Here is a 14,452-nt window from a genome sequence, read left to right as displayed (position 1 = left end):
CACAGCGAGGGAACGTCTACACGCCAAAGTAGCACACATCGAAATAAGGGAGCCAGGCACAGCTGCAGACAGGGTCACGGGGCGGACTCAACAGCAAGTCGCTCCCTTAAAGGGCCCCTCCCAGACACACTTTCATTAAACAGTGCAAGATACACAGAGCCAACAACTAGTTGCAGACCCTGTATATGCAGCACGGACCCCCAGCTGCAGCAGCAGCAGCCAGAAGCCCTGGGCTAAGGGCTGCTGCCCACGGTGACCACAGAGCCCCGCAAGGGCTGGAGAGAGAGTATCTCTCAACCCCCCAGCTGATGGCCGCCATGGAGGACCCCGCTATTTCGATGTTGCGGGACGCGGATCGTCTACACGTCCCTACTTCGATGTTGAACGTCGAAGTAGGGCGCTATTCCCATCCGCTCATGGGGTTAGCGACTTCGACGTCTCGCCGCCTAACGTCGATTTCAACTTCGAAATAGCGCCCAACACGTGTAGACGTGACGGGCGCTATTTCGAAGTTACTGCCGCTACTTCGAAGTAGCGTGCACGTGTAGACGCAGCCCAAAAGTTATAAAATGTTTTAGAGGAAAATTAGTAGGAGAAGCAGCATGTAAGTTTTAACTTCAGGAGGTAAAATTCAACATTTCTAGTTTTTCTGCTGTGTGTGTGAGAAAAATGAAGTCCAACTAGATTGAGTGAGGGAAGTGATTTTTCATAGTAAAAGAAAAAATGAAATAAAACTTTTAATAAACATACAGTTCCTAATATAGGGAATGTGAGAGCAATAAAATAAATGAGTAGTAATTAAAAGGATGATTAAAGCAGCAAAACAAATTGAAATAGTCTTTCTCCAATTGTGCATGTCATTCCTACTTGCACTAATTAAATACATATGGGTTCATGGGAAAGAAAGAATTACAGATTCCTCCTCCTCCCTTGTCAGGCAACCTCAGGACCTCACTGGTCCTGGATGAGTGAATTTGCTGGATGAAGTGTTGTCCCCTGTTCTGGACACCTAGTCTGCTGCCAGCTTCTCTTCCCACCCCACCCTCCAACTCCAGTCCCATGGCCCCCTTACCTCCTTCTTGGACCTTCATCCCTGCTGGCCTGATACCAACCCAGCAACATTGGGCTACAGACCATGGAGTTTACTTCAGCCCCAGCCAGCCTGCCAGTTGGGGCTCAGGTGCCACGGGCCCCAGCTTCTGACGTGGCTGTGGCCATGGCCGTGGCCAAGACCACGTGGCACTGGCTCAGCGTCGACTGAGCTGCTGGCATGGTCCCTGAGGCTGGTGGCTGGTTTTGGCATGAGCTGGGCTGCTGGCTTGGTCCCCGGCTCTGCAGAGACCAGCTGTAACTCGGGCGGGGTTGCTGGCTCTGGCTCCAGCCCTGTGGGGATGAGTGCAGCCCCAGCCCTGCAGGTGCGTGGTGCCACCCCAGTCAGGCTGTCAGCACAGCCCCAGCACCACAGGCACCAGGTTAAGCCCTGCCTCCATGAGGGTTGGCTGTGCCTCTGGCCAGGGACATAAGACCCACTGGGCTCCCCTGCCCAAGGCAGCCAGGCTCTCCTTACTAAATTCCCACCCCAGTGTCTCTGGTGCAGTAACATCCGTGGTGCTTCCAGATGATGGATGTTGCTGGAAGAGAGAATGCTGGTTTTGGGAGTTTCAGCTTGTAGAACTTTCTTTTCATTAAGTACTTCGAATAATTCTCTTTAACCCAGGACCCTGAAATTACTTATAATTTCAAATACCAGTTTGTTCTACACAAGATATAGAAGTCTGTAAATTGCTTTTATGTATCTGCAGTGGATGTAGTTTTATAAATAAACTGAATTGAGACTTACTGAAATCAACAAGGAATGTTTCAAAGTTATTTAAATGAGGTGAATCAGTAGTTATGTTCCTGTTGTTTTCTTATAAATTCTTTTCATTTGAATTTGGGTCAGTGACATTGGTTACTTTCTGATGGGAATGTTACCAGCATCACCCAAAATGTTGTCACTTCCATATAATGTTACTGTGATGTGTATTACATAAAGCTATGGCTGAAGGTAACTTGGAAAGAGTTGCAGGTAGGCGCAAAATGCATCAGTTCACTTATTCAGCATTTGACAGGAAAGATTTTCATGCTTTGCCATAGCCGCTGAGGTCACCTTTGGAGCTCAGCTAATGTTCTCTTGAGATAAAAATCTCAGTGGTGTAGTAATGCACTCTCAGTGGAGGAGCATGACTTCCAAGAAGCCATAAGAGAACAGAATAGAGGTCAGATGCTTATGCAATCTTTTTGCTTGCTGTATAATAGGAGACGTATTTTGTTTAATTATGTGTTTTGGTTTTGCATTAACTGAACTAAAACGCCGGCAGGAGTATTTATATAAATTTTGTGTGTTTACGGTAAAATTCATGATTAAAAAGAGAAATAGGAGTCCTTTATTTCCATTTTGTTGTTTTTCCTTTTAAGGGACAAATTTTATTTGCCATGTAAGTGGTTTCATTTGCAGAACAATGCTTACTATTTTTTTTTCCTCCCCCTCTGAGAATTCAGTGTTAGCTGTTCTGGTTGCCAGTTGATTGACTCACAAAGGTCATTTGGAAATCCTGCCTGTGGACTCTTTTTCCCCAGGAACTACTTTGCTAACAGAAATAAAAATACATTCCATTAGTGTAATAAAAGGGGAAAACTGACTCCAACATTATGAGCATTCTCGATCTTATGGAATCATAGCACAATTTGTTGCTATGGTAGATTTCAGAATGATGAAAATCTAATTTTTATATATAATTCTACTTAGTGCCAAGGTCAATAGAGCATCCTAAATGGGACTGGCGGACGAAACCAGAGAGCCATGAGTTTGATGAGTTAAATCATATTCTTCAGGAGAGTAAGAAGCTGGGAAAAGCCCTTGAGAATCTGTCTCGCAGTAAGTTGATTAAATTTTTTTTATATGTGACTGTGGAATATCAATCTTGCTACTCCATTATAGATAAGTATTAGAGATGGTAGTGGGTTTTTCATTTATACTAGTGTAATTTAAGAGTAGCTCCACTGAAGTCCACAAGGTTACGTTTGTTCAGTGAAAGGGGGAATCAGGGACTCTCTACACTTAAAATAAAAATTTTAATTAAAGAAAATAAGGCACTTCTTATGGCTTTGATCTCAATAAACGTTGATTTACTTATATAAACCATCTTAAGAATTGTAAATGATATATCCATTTAAATAGGAAAAAGTAATATTTTGAGTAGGCATAAAAGATATGAAACAAAGCACATATGAAAATTTTATACTCATGGGACCAAAAAATAAAATCTAAGCAAATGGGTGCATTTATTGTCACTTAAGGCATCAGTTTGTTTTTTTTTTGAGGAGGAGGAAGTATCTGCTATTGCAGATATGTTTTCCACAAAAAAGGCAGAACTTAAATCCATTCTTTTCCCTGGGATCTGCCATCATTGTGGAGAAACAAATGTAATCCAATGTGGCTAGAATTAGAGAACTGAAATATAATCATAAGAAAAAGTAGTAATTTTAGCAATCAGTGAGCCTTATCTGGCTAACAGTGGAAGGCAGGCAGTAGCAGGTAGGGAATTCTCTTCCTCTTTCTGGTTGTGTGATTCTCTGGGAACTGCCTCACATCCATTTGCCTTCAGGAATCCAAAATACAGAGCTAAAAATTGCCTGTAAATACTGAGCTTTAAAAAAAAAAAGTCTGTAGATGTGTAGAAAACTCATGTAGTTTAAGAAATCTCTGTTTTCACCCTGTTCCCTGGCATCCTAGGAATCACTATGGTCGTTAACCATGAATGATGAGGACAGAAATCTGAGACAGTGGTAAGGAGTCACTGCCTCTATGTGGGAACTATTCTCTCTCTTTCACAGCTATCTGCTGTACTGTAGAAGTAAACAGCAAGGAATGGAAGGACCAGTAGCCTGGTGTATATAAGAGGCGGAAATAGAAAACAATCCCATAATGTCTGCAATGCAGATTCTCAAGTTGTGCTTTAATAACAACACCCTCCTCCAGAAACTTACTCCGATACTGACCGTTCCCAAAGCAGTTGGTGACTCAGGAGAAGATAGTCATGGACATGGAGGAGGCCAGTGCTTGCAAATACATCTGCTAGGAAAGAGCTATGTATTCCAGTGTTCTGTGTGATGAATTACTTCAATAATCCAAGAATACTCTGAAACACAGGAGAAAGCAACTTCAAAGACAGTTTGCTGTGCTCTCTGCAGCATGTGCAGTGCACAACTGAAAGTGGGAAGGAATGCAACAAATACTTATGAGACAGCTTTGAATTAAAATCAGATATTTCTGACAGTTTAACTGAAAACGTACATTTGTGTACTTAAGATGTAGTATTTCTTTCAGTTAGGTTCTGCTGTTGTCTGAAGCATGCTGATCAGTTACACATCTAGTCCTATAGTAACAGAGAGAAAGCCCTACCAGTCTCTATACTATCAAAACAAAAAAGCGGTCAAGTAGCACCTGAACAAAATAATTTATTAGGTGAGCTTTCGTGGGACAGACCCACTTCTTCAGACCATAGCCATACCAGAACAGATTCAATATTTAAGGCACAGAGAACCAAAAACAGTAATCAAGGAGGACAAATCAGAAAAAAATGATCAAGGTGAGCAAATCGGAGAGTAGAGGGGCAGAAGGGTGGCGGGGAGTCAGAATTAAAAGAGAGTTCAATGCTGGCTGACAGGTTTGGATCAGGAGTGTTTTTATGTCTGTTTTGTGCCCTGTAACTCTTTGTCTAAGAGAGTTTGAAGTCTGTCCAATATACAAAGCATCTGGGCATTGATGGCACATGGAGTGGGCCATTCTGTTAATGACTTAAAAGTTTGCGTCTTAGTGAAGAGGAATTTTCACAACAGTCTTGAAAGAGAGGCTGCTGAACTCTCTTTTATGTTCAAATTAGACATATTAACACGTGGTTTGAACTGGGATGGGAATTTTCTGGGTCATTATAGGGGCTCTTTTGCATACTTGGCTTAATCTAATTTTTGACTCCCCTCCCCCCTTCTGCCCTCTACTCTCTGAATTTGCTCACCTTGATAATTTTTTTTCTGATTTTTCAACCTTGATTAGTATTTTTGGTTCTCTGTGCCTTAAATATTGAGTCTGTTCTGGTATGGCTATTTTTGGTTCTCTGTGCTAGTCTATATACTATCAAAACAAAAAAGCAGTGAAGTAGCACTTTAAAGAAACAGAGAGAAAGCCGTGCTAGTCTATATACTATCAAGGAGCTTGACTGCTTTTTTGTTTTGATCTTAAATATTGAGTCTGTTCTGGTATGGCTATGGTCTGAAGACGTGGGTCTGTCTTGCAAAAGCTCATCACCTAATAAATTATTTTGTTAGTCTTTAAAGTGCTACTTGACTGCTTTTTTGTTTTTACATCTAGTCCTAAATGGCTGTGTAGTATGGTCTTCTAGTTGAGCTACAGTACTAGCCATTGACATTCTGTGATGGTTTCTCCCTTTTTATTGTTCATTCTGAACTTTTAAATCATGTTGTTCTTGCTTGAGATCAATGTATGTGATTTAATTTGAGATTGGCATTTTTAGATAAATTCAGTCAAAATCTGTAAGGAAGATAAAACTATCTCAGAACTGCAGCTGCTACATGATGTACTGCATTTGCTCAGAGGCTCTGTTTACTTCTAGTGCAGTGTATGAATAATAAAGGAAAATTATGATATCTGCAAAGATTGAAAAAGGAGCCTACAAATTATTATTGATATTCAGTTATTAAATTAGGATTTACCTTAACCAGAGATCATTCTGGCCTCACTTGTGAGGATCTTGTTCCTGTGCTCTCTAAATTTTTAATTACCTTTGCTGAACTGTTTGATATTTTACTTTATTATAATGCAAGCTGTAGGACCATATTAATTTTTGAGTTACAATCTTTCAGCAGAATAGGAGCAGGTTAAAGAATTTCTATTATGTAAAAGTGCTGGAACAGAGCCAGTAAATCAGAATATGGCTTTTGGGATACTCTACCTCCCAATGCTTGTGTGGTGGGGGAGCGGCTATCCCCAGTTTATATAAAGTCACTTCTTGATTATTGACAGCTGATACAGGTTTAGCAAAAGTTTTATCTAACCTCCACAGGTGTAGTGTAGTGCTGGGCAGTTAGGCGACTGCCAGACCAGGGCCTTGAGGCACAGTGCTCAGAGCTGGAATGGGGAAGTAGCTCAGGGAAACAGGAAGCAGGGGACAGTTGGGCAGGGGTGGGGAATAAATGGAGGCTGCAGGTGGAGTTCTGGGTTCAGGCCCAGAGTAGTAGGCGAGCCAGGGCTCCCTCCCCACAACACTTTCTAACCGCATGTGCAAATGATGAAAGTGGCCAAGTGAGACTGCACTTTGCCTCTGGAGTTAGAGGCTAGACTGAGGACCTCAGTGAGCCACTGAAATAAGTGAGAGGATAATGGACTACTACTGCCCTGAAATGGGGAGAGGCAATGGAGCAAGCACAGCCAGAGGGCAAGGCCTGTGGTAAAAGGATGCCAGGGTCCAGGGAGAGAAGCAAGTCCAGAACTGAAGTGACATTGGTGGGATACCACAAGAGAAGGATGCATTACAGAGGGGCTGAGCTAATCCTCAGGATGTTCAATGAAGATGTCATGGGAGGGGGGTAAGTCCACCTCGTTACAAAGGGAATATTATGAACACAGTAATAATTCATAATGAATGAACCGTAAACATAGCAATAGTTCTGTGTTCCTCTCTTTGAAATGTACTTACGAGAATGGTGGAAAATGTGCCACTGCTGTATATTGTATAGCTAATTACTGGTGATTGCTTAGGAAATGGGTCTATTTAAAAATTTCCATAATGGCCTATTGTTCTCCAGTGGACTCAAAGCAGACCTGGATTCTGCTTGATGAGAAGTGAGGTGCAGCAAGTTGGGAGGGTGGTATGGCAAGCTGCTGCTCCCTCTGCCCATGTTGTGAGTGTGAGGGGAGGCAATTCCTGCTGCATCTTTTGTGCCTGGCCCTCTGTACCAGGTAATCCCCCATCCTTGCCTCCATAGAATTGTAGGGGAGGCTGCTATGGCTCCGAAAAGGGTTGGGCATGTGTTGACCACCCCGGTTCATCCTATGGATGGGATGGCTCTGGCTAAAGCTCGGAAAGAATCTGTTGTAGTTCACGATAAGATATTGCAGAAGGTAAGGAATTTCATAGTGAATTTTCAGGGGTTAGCCATGTTAGTCTGTAGCTTTACAAAAAAGAGAAAAAACAAGCAGTCCTGTAGCACCTTAAAGACAAACACTTTTATTATTTAGGTAATGAGCTTTTGTGGGTAAGAAAGTGATGAACCAGGTCTGTTGCAAAATCTCCTTTTTTGTTTTGTTTTAGTTTTTGTTGTTTGTTTGCCTGATGTTAAGAATTGTCTTTAAGCATGTATTTGGGTAAGATCTGGAATATTCATCAATCTGGGAGGTAACGTGTCTGATCCTATGGCATAGTTAGAGCTTTTGTGTATGACAAGATTTTCAGTAATCCTCATCATTTTTGACTTGGGTTTCTGGGTGGAGGCCTAAGGCTAGGCTGTTTTAAGGAAACTGTGGTGGTGGCTTCTGGGTAACCAGTAAGGTATGAGAGAGACAGTTCCATGCTGGTTTAGTAAATCTAAGTGTTGGAATATCACCAGGTTTGGGATTGTTTTTCCTGTTGTTTGCAATTTGCCCGAAGGGTCTGTCTACACAGCAGCCTTATTTTGAAATAAGCTATTCCAAAATAACTTATTTGAAAATAACACTGCTACACACAAAAATGTATTTCTAAATAGCCCTTACCTATTTTAAAATACATCTGCTACACACATAGAGACTATTATGAAATAGAACCATTGGATGCACTGTGGCTTATTTTGAAATAGGCACTATTCCTCTTGAAATGAGGTTTATCAATTTTGAAAAAAGTTAAGTTTTGTTTCAAATTTATTTCAAAACAGTGGTTGCGTTGTCTGGATTATAAACTAGTTATTTCAAAATAACAGTTTATTGTTTCAAAATAACTGTGCTGTGTATACCTATCCCCATTGAGTAACTCCAGAGTGGCTTCTCAGAACCCAGGTCACAGCCAGTCAGAACCTTGATACAGCATTGAATCCTATGCTCTTAGTTTTCAGTTGCTACTTTTGTGCTATTGCTACCCCTGGATACCATATCATTACTCCAATTACCTGATCCTGCAGCCTTTGTGCTCAAGTAATTGCCATTGAAGCCAATGGAAATTTTTATGTACAGGGACTGCAATACCAACTCCCAGAATAGTTAGATAAGTGTTCTTTGTTTAGGAACTTAATTCACTTTTTTTTCTCTTAAACTCTTCTTTTGGATGGGACAGTTTGTCTGCCTAGGAAGATAGTAAAAATATAAAGCACCTTTCCCAAGAGTGGGATTCACCCAAAACCTCTCCTCCCCATTGTTGGACAGCATACTATACACAGGCTGAACCTGTCTAATCTGGAGCACTCTTCTCCAGCAACATCCGTAATCCTGCATAATTTTAGTTAACTGAACGACCACTTATCATGGGTCTGGCCAAGTTTCCCATGGTCCTGTAAAGTTTGTTTACAGCCACCAATCCTGGCTCCCAGTGTCCTGTGCTGTTTTTTTAGCTGTAATTTACCTCTACATGGCTATGTCTACAGTAGCCCCAAAGTTTGAAATGGCCATGCAAATGGCCATTTCGAAGTTTACTAATGAAGCGCTGAAATGCATATTCAGCGCTTCATTACCATGTGGGCGGCCGTGGCGCTTCAAAATTGACGCGCCTCGCTGCTGCGCAGCTCGTCCCGACGGGGCTCCTTTTCGAAAGGACCCTGCCTACTTCGAAGTAGTTATTCCCATAAGGGGACTTCGAAGTAGGCGGGGTCCTTTTGAAAAGGAGCCCTGTCGGGATGAGCTGCGAGGCGCGTCAATTTCGAAGTGCCGCGGCTGCCCGCATGCTAATGAAGTGCTGAATATGCATTTCAGCGCTTCATTAGTAAACTTCGAAATGGCCATTTGCATGGCCATTTTGAAGTTTGGGGCTAGTGTAGACACGGCCCATGTCTTCTAAGAGCCCAGTAAGCAGTGGAAATGTTGGTAATGCTGCTAGTCAGTATTGAATTTCTGTGGTCTGGCAATTCTGTCATCTGGTAGCGGTCAGGTCCCAAGGATGCCAGACAAGAAAGATCCAACCTGTACTGGTATATTGCTGCATAGCACTTCAGAGGTTACTGAATCTAAAATTTTATAATACTTACCTGCCAGAGTGGTTGAGTAGGCTTTTCTGTTATTATCCAAAACGTGATTGAAATAGTTTCAGAACACTAATGCATCAAAACCAGAATGCTTTATTGAGATGGAGTAAATTTGCTCTTGGGAGCTCTGTGGCCATCTTCTGGCTGATTAGGAAAATGCAACGGTATATTTACATTTATTCTTATTGAATGTTCCTCTATATTACAAGTTATACATACTTCTTTTCCTAGAATATGGTATACACAGCAACTTGCCTTGGGTTTGAGGGATTACAACTGTACATGGATGATAACAAAAGGGAAAGGAACTGGGCTGAATTAATAAATTATACATATCTGGTTTTCTTTCAATATTTTAATTAAAATGAGTCCCAATGAAGGCAGATCTCCCTGAGTTTTGTGAGTCATTTTCACTGAGCTAATTTGCTGTTTTTAGGTTTTTCAGTGTTTTAGGTGTATTTAGGAACAAAATATGGTGTAAGTATATTAATTAGTGTGCCATTCATCAGTGACAAGTTAGCATTGCAGGGTTTTTAGGCTGGATCTAAGCTTGTTCATTCCCTAGTGTTTGTGAGAACAACCTTTGGTGCTGGTAAATCTTTGACACCAGATGCTACACATTACTGTGTGCGAGATTGTAATCATACAGTGAATGAAAGTTAAAGTACATTATATGTTGTATTAAATATGTTTGGTTTTGATAAATAGAGCAGTGAATCAGATATAATACGAATTATACTCTAGAGGAAATGATAATTACATGTAAGAGGCAACAAGAAGTCCTGTGGCACCTTATAGACTAACAGATATTTTGGAGCATAAGCTTTTGTGTGCAAAGACCTGCTTCATCAGATGCATTGGGGGGGGGTTCAGGGGGGTATTTAAAGAGTGGGGTCCCAGTAAAAGGGAGGGCCAGAGCTGACAAGGTCTGCTCAGTCAGTGGAAATGGCCCATTATCAGTAGTATGTATCAAAAGAGGGAAAAACAAGTCAGATAAGTCAAGGGAGATGTGGCCCATTATCAGACTCTAACTTGGAGGTGTTAACACCCAGAGCAGAGAAGCTGCTTTTGTAAGGGGTCAGCCACTCCCAGTATAAGAGGCAGATAGTATTAATTATTTATACCCTTTTAAAGTTGCTTTGCAAAATATTTTGAAAGCACATTTATGGTTCAGCTTGTCAAACTTAGAAAAATGTGCCCTAAGATAAATTAGCTCTTTTTTACTATGGAAGATATTGTTCTTAGATTAAATGGGATCAAGTGTATTCATTCCTTCATGCTCGAAAGAAGTTTTAGGTAGAGGACCCTGCCTCCAGACACTGGCAAAAAGAACACGCTTATTTCTCCACTTGGACAGTACTCTAACTGCAGGTTGCCATTTTGTTAGCGTGCGTGTGCATACTCACACACATACAGAAAAGAATCAGAACAAAGAGAGGTGGTATATTTATGGACAGTATATTAATCTGATGATATAAAAGAAAAAAATGATAAACAACTGACCTAGTTGTAAAGGAGAGTGCATGTAACAGGGTGCTTATCTCATACTGCTCTTTCTTTCTTAGCTACCTGCTCTGCTGTAGAGATTGAGCAAAGAGTGGAGGAGCCGGGTGCCTGATGTATATAGTGTGGAAGTATAACATTGTATAAGTATAACGTTGTATAAGGGGACATGCTGGATACATTGTATATGAGAGGGCATGCCAAAACATGTTACAAAGTATCTAAGGGAGCACACGTAGGGACAGTTAGCTTTTGAATGGAGAAGCAATTAAGATGGAGCCAGCACGTCTAAGAAGCAGGCATCAGAATGGAAGGTGTAAAGGGCAATTAGTTAAGTTAACTGGAAGTTGTTAAAGGAGATTGTTAAGGGTGGCAGGTAATTGAAGATACGTGACTGGTCTCAGGGATCTCGAAGGGTGGTGACTAAAATCTTTTTCTTTTTTTGTCTGTAACTTCTCTGTAACTTGTTCTCCAAAAAAACTGTATAAATTAAGAGACACAAGCCCCACTTGGGGGGCTCACTTCTAAATGTATTAGCAGAGCGGCTTTGCTAATAAAACAGAGTGGTCTGATAAATTGTGAGTCTGAGTCAAACTTTGACAATAGGATACAGTAGTAGGAAGGTCCCATAATGACTGGTGTCCAGATTTGGAGGCTATGCTTTAATAATAAAAAAAACCCCACAGATATCAGCTCCATACAGATCCACTTTGTGGTCAGTCTGCTTTACCTCCAGGCAGTGACACCAAAGTACTCAAATCAACAGGGTTACCCTGTTCTGTAGTTCAGTAAGGTTTAATGGGTGGAGTCAAGGGTGTTACCCCAATTCACAGGGAAGTGAGGGCTAGCATGCCTAGCGGCCTGGGATTAGCAGGACAGTGAAACTTAATGGACGGTGTCAGTGGGGTTACTCTAGCAGCAGAGAGACACCTAGCAGCTGGAGTCTGTGGGATTAGCAGCATAGTGATGTCTAGCAGCTGGAGTCCACTGTGTTACTGGAGTTATAAAGGGAGAGAGACCTAGGGGCTGGAGTCAGTGGGGCTACCCCATTTGCAGGGCAGTAAGGCCTAGTGACTGGAATTGATGGGATTACACTGATTTGCAAGGGAACAAGATCTAACTGGGAGTCCGAGGAGTTATGCTGATTTGCAGAGCAATGAGCCCTAGTGATCAGAGTTCATGGGGTTATTTTGATTTCTGAGGGCAGTGATTCCTGCTGAGCAGAGTTCATGGGATTACCCCAGTTCTTCTTCGAGTGGTCCCCGTGGGTGCTCCACCATAGGTGTCGGGCTCGCCCTGGCTCTGCAGCTCGGAAAATCTTCAGCAGTCTCCGTCGGGACGCGCATGCACCGATGCACGTCGGCTCTTCGCACGCTTATGGTCACGTGCGTGATCCGGTCGGTCCCCGCCAGTTCCTTCTCAACCGCCAACGGCTGCAGATGGAATCCTCTCCGGCTCCAAAGCCCGAGACAGATAAACTCTGTTTTATTCGTTTTACTAGTTATAGTTATAGTTAATAGTTATTTAGTTATCATAATATTGGTCTACTGTGTATATAGTTTTGTTCTAGAAGCAAAAGACTGTTTTAGGGATTGGAGCGGCCACCTCTGGGCGGACCTGCTATTTTTCACAAGCCTTCAAAGGCTAACAGTTGCTATTGTTTGGCAAATAGACTGTTAAGTGCGCTGTTAGCACTTAAGGACTCAGAGAATTAAACTCTAATAATGTTGTCCCCCGGTTTCAAAAAGTGCAAATCTTGCCGGGAGGCCATGCCTGCTTCGGATGGCCACAGCAAATGCATCCGGTGCCTCGGGGAGACCCATGTTCCCCAGAAGTGCGCTCATTGCTCCAAATTAACAACTCGAGCTAGGAAAGACAGAGAGATGAGGCTTAAAATGCTTCTCTTTGACAAAGCACTTCAGCCTACCACGTCGGAGAAGCCCCATAAGGAGGGTTCTTCAGGATTGCACAAGAGGAAGGCTGCCTCTTTGACCTCCTCTGTGCAGAAGAAGAGAAAAGCTTCTCCAGCTCGATCTCTGCCCGTCACTTCTGGGAGCGGGACGAGCGAAACAAGGGATCCGGGCCCGCTGGCTTCCTCTGCTGAGAGAGCTGCGGCGCATGTACCTGCGCAGGGGTCTGCGACTCTTAAGGAAATGACACCGAGGGCCGCGCAGGCGCTGGAGAGATCGGCACCGGCTACTGCGGCACCGAGAGTTTTGGCTCCGATGGCACCGGAGCGTCAACGCCTGGCACGGAGCCCTACGGGGCCGAATGAAACACCCCGGGCGGCACCGAGAGCGACGGCACCAAGCACGGCACTGGGGGCAGCGGAAACCACCACGGCACCGACTACGGTGCTGAGCTCTCCGGCACCGATCAGGCCTCCATTGGTACCTGAGAGAGCGAAAGCCAAAGCAAAGACCCGGCACCGCAGTCCCTCCCCTGAGGTAATTGCGCTGCCAGAATCACCGCGATTCGCCCCGGAGATTCAACGAGCAGCAACACCTTCAGCCTGCCACAGGCTGCCATCTCCCTTTCTCCAACATCCATCTCATGGAGTTGCACGCTCCTCACCATCCTCCAGCAGAGACCCCTATGAGTATCATCACAGAGTCTCTCCCCCTACGTCGGTGTCATCTCGACGATCACATCACTCCCTGCATCACCCTTACGCCTTTGGGTTGTGGTCCAGGTCCCCATCACCGGGACCCTGTCCCTGTTGCTATGACCGCCACCAATATACGGGACATCAACATAGGAGTTCGGCATCTCATCATAGATCTCCATTAACTCCTCCTCAATGTCACAGTGCACAGCTTCCAACTGGGGGAGCACCACAAGTTTCCCAATCAGAGGCAGGTTCAAAGGATTTTGAACCTCACTTCGAAACTTCAAAAGCACAACCATATGAATACAGCCAGGATCCAGAGGACCTGGAGGAGAGATACCACAGTGATGCCTCCTCATCCTCCCCAGACGAAGCGGTTGTTCCTGGGGACATCTCTCCCCCAGACAATCTAAAACAATTCCAGGAGCTGTTCAAAAGGGTGGCTCAATCTCAGGACATTCAAGTGGCGGAGGTACAAGAAAAGCATCACAAGCTCCTTAAAAACCTCAGGCCCCCTTTTTCCTCGAAAATAGCTATACCATTGGACGATGCAGTTTTGGAGGCAGCCAATAACATATGGCAAACTGCGGCCTCCACTCCTCCTACCAACAAAAGGGCAGACAAAAAGTATTTCGTCCCTGGTAAAGGCATGGAGTTTTTGTTTAGTCATCCACAGCCAAATTCACTAGTGGTGGAATCCTCTCAACATAGAGCCAAGACTTCGCAGTATAAATCTGGGGGTCTGGACAAGGATATAAGGAAACTGGATCTCCTCGGTAGAAAGGGTTACTTGTCATCTACCCTGTTGCTTCACATGGCTAACTACGCTGACCATTTGTCGAACCACAATTTCGACAATTACTCTAAACTTACTGCTCTTATGGACTTCCTCCCGGAGGATAAGAAGCCGGTCCTTAAGGCAATCGTACAGGAAGGATACGCGGCTTCTCGAGCGGGAGTCCAGATTGCCTTAGATGTAGCGGACACAGCGGCTCGTGCAGTAGCCACTGCGGTTGTAATCTGCAGGGAGTCATGGCTCCACACCTCAGGCATTCCCAAGGATCTGCAAGTAAAAAT

At 43.5% G+C, this 14,452-nt stretch overlaps 1 protein-coding gene across 2 annotated transcripts in view; it reads left to right on the top strand.

Moving 5' to 3' along the window:
* The window catches only part of C2H8orf34 (chromosome 2 C8orf34 homolog), a 253,423-nt gene that overhangs the window by 49,241 nt on the left and 189,730 nt on the right, over positions 1–14,452 (top strand). For both annotated transcript variants that reach the window (XM_074985740.1, XM_074985739.1), the window contains exon 4: positions 2,789–2,917. In XM_074985740.1, coding sequence (XP_074841841.1) covers positions 2,789–2,917 — 129 coding nt within the window. The remainder of the gene's footprint in view (positions 1–2,788; positions 2,918–14,452) is intronic.

The sequence above is a fragment of the Carettochelys insculpta genome, chromosome 2, assembly GCF_033958435.1.
Source record: "Carettochelys insculpta isolate YL-2023 chromosome 2, ASM3395843v1, whole genome shotgun sequence".
NCBI lineage: Eukaryota > Metazoa > Chordata > Testudines > Carettochelyidae > Carettochelys > Carettochelys insculpta.
This window is presented reverse-complemented; position numbering and strand designations above follow the sequence as displayed.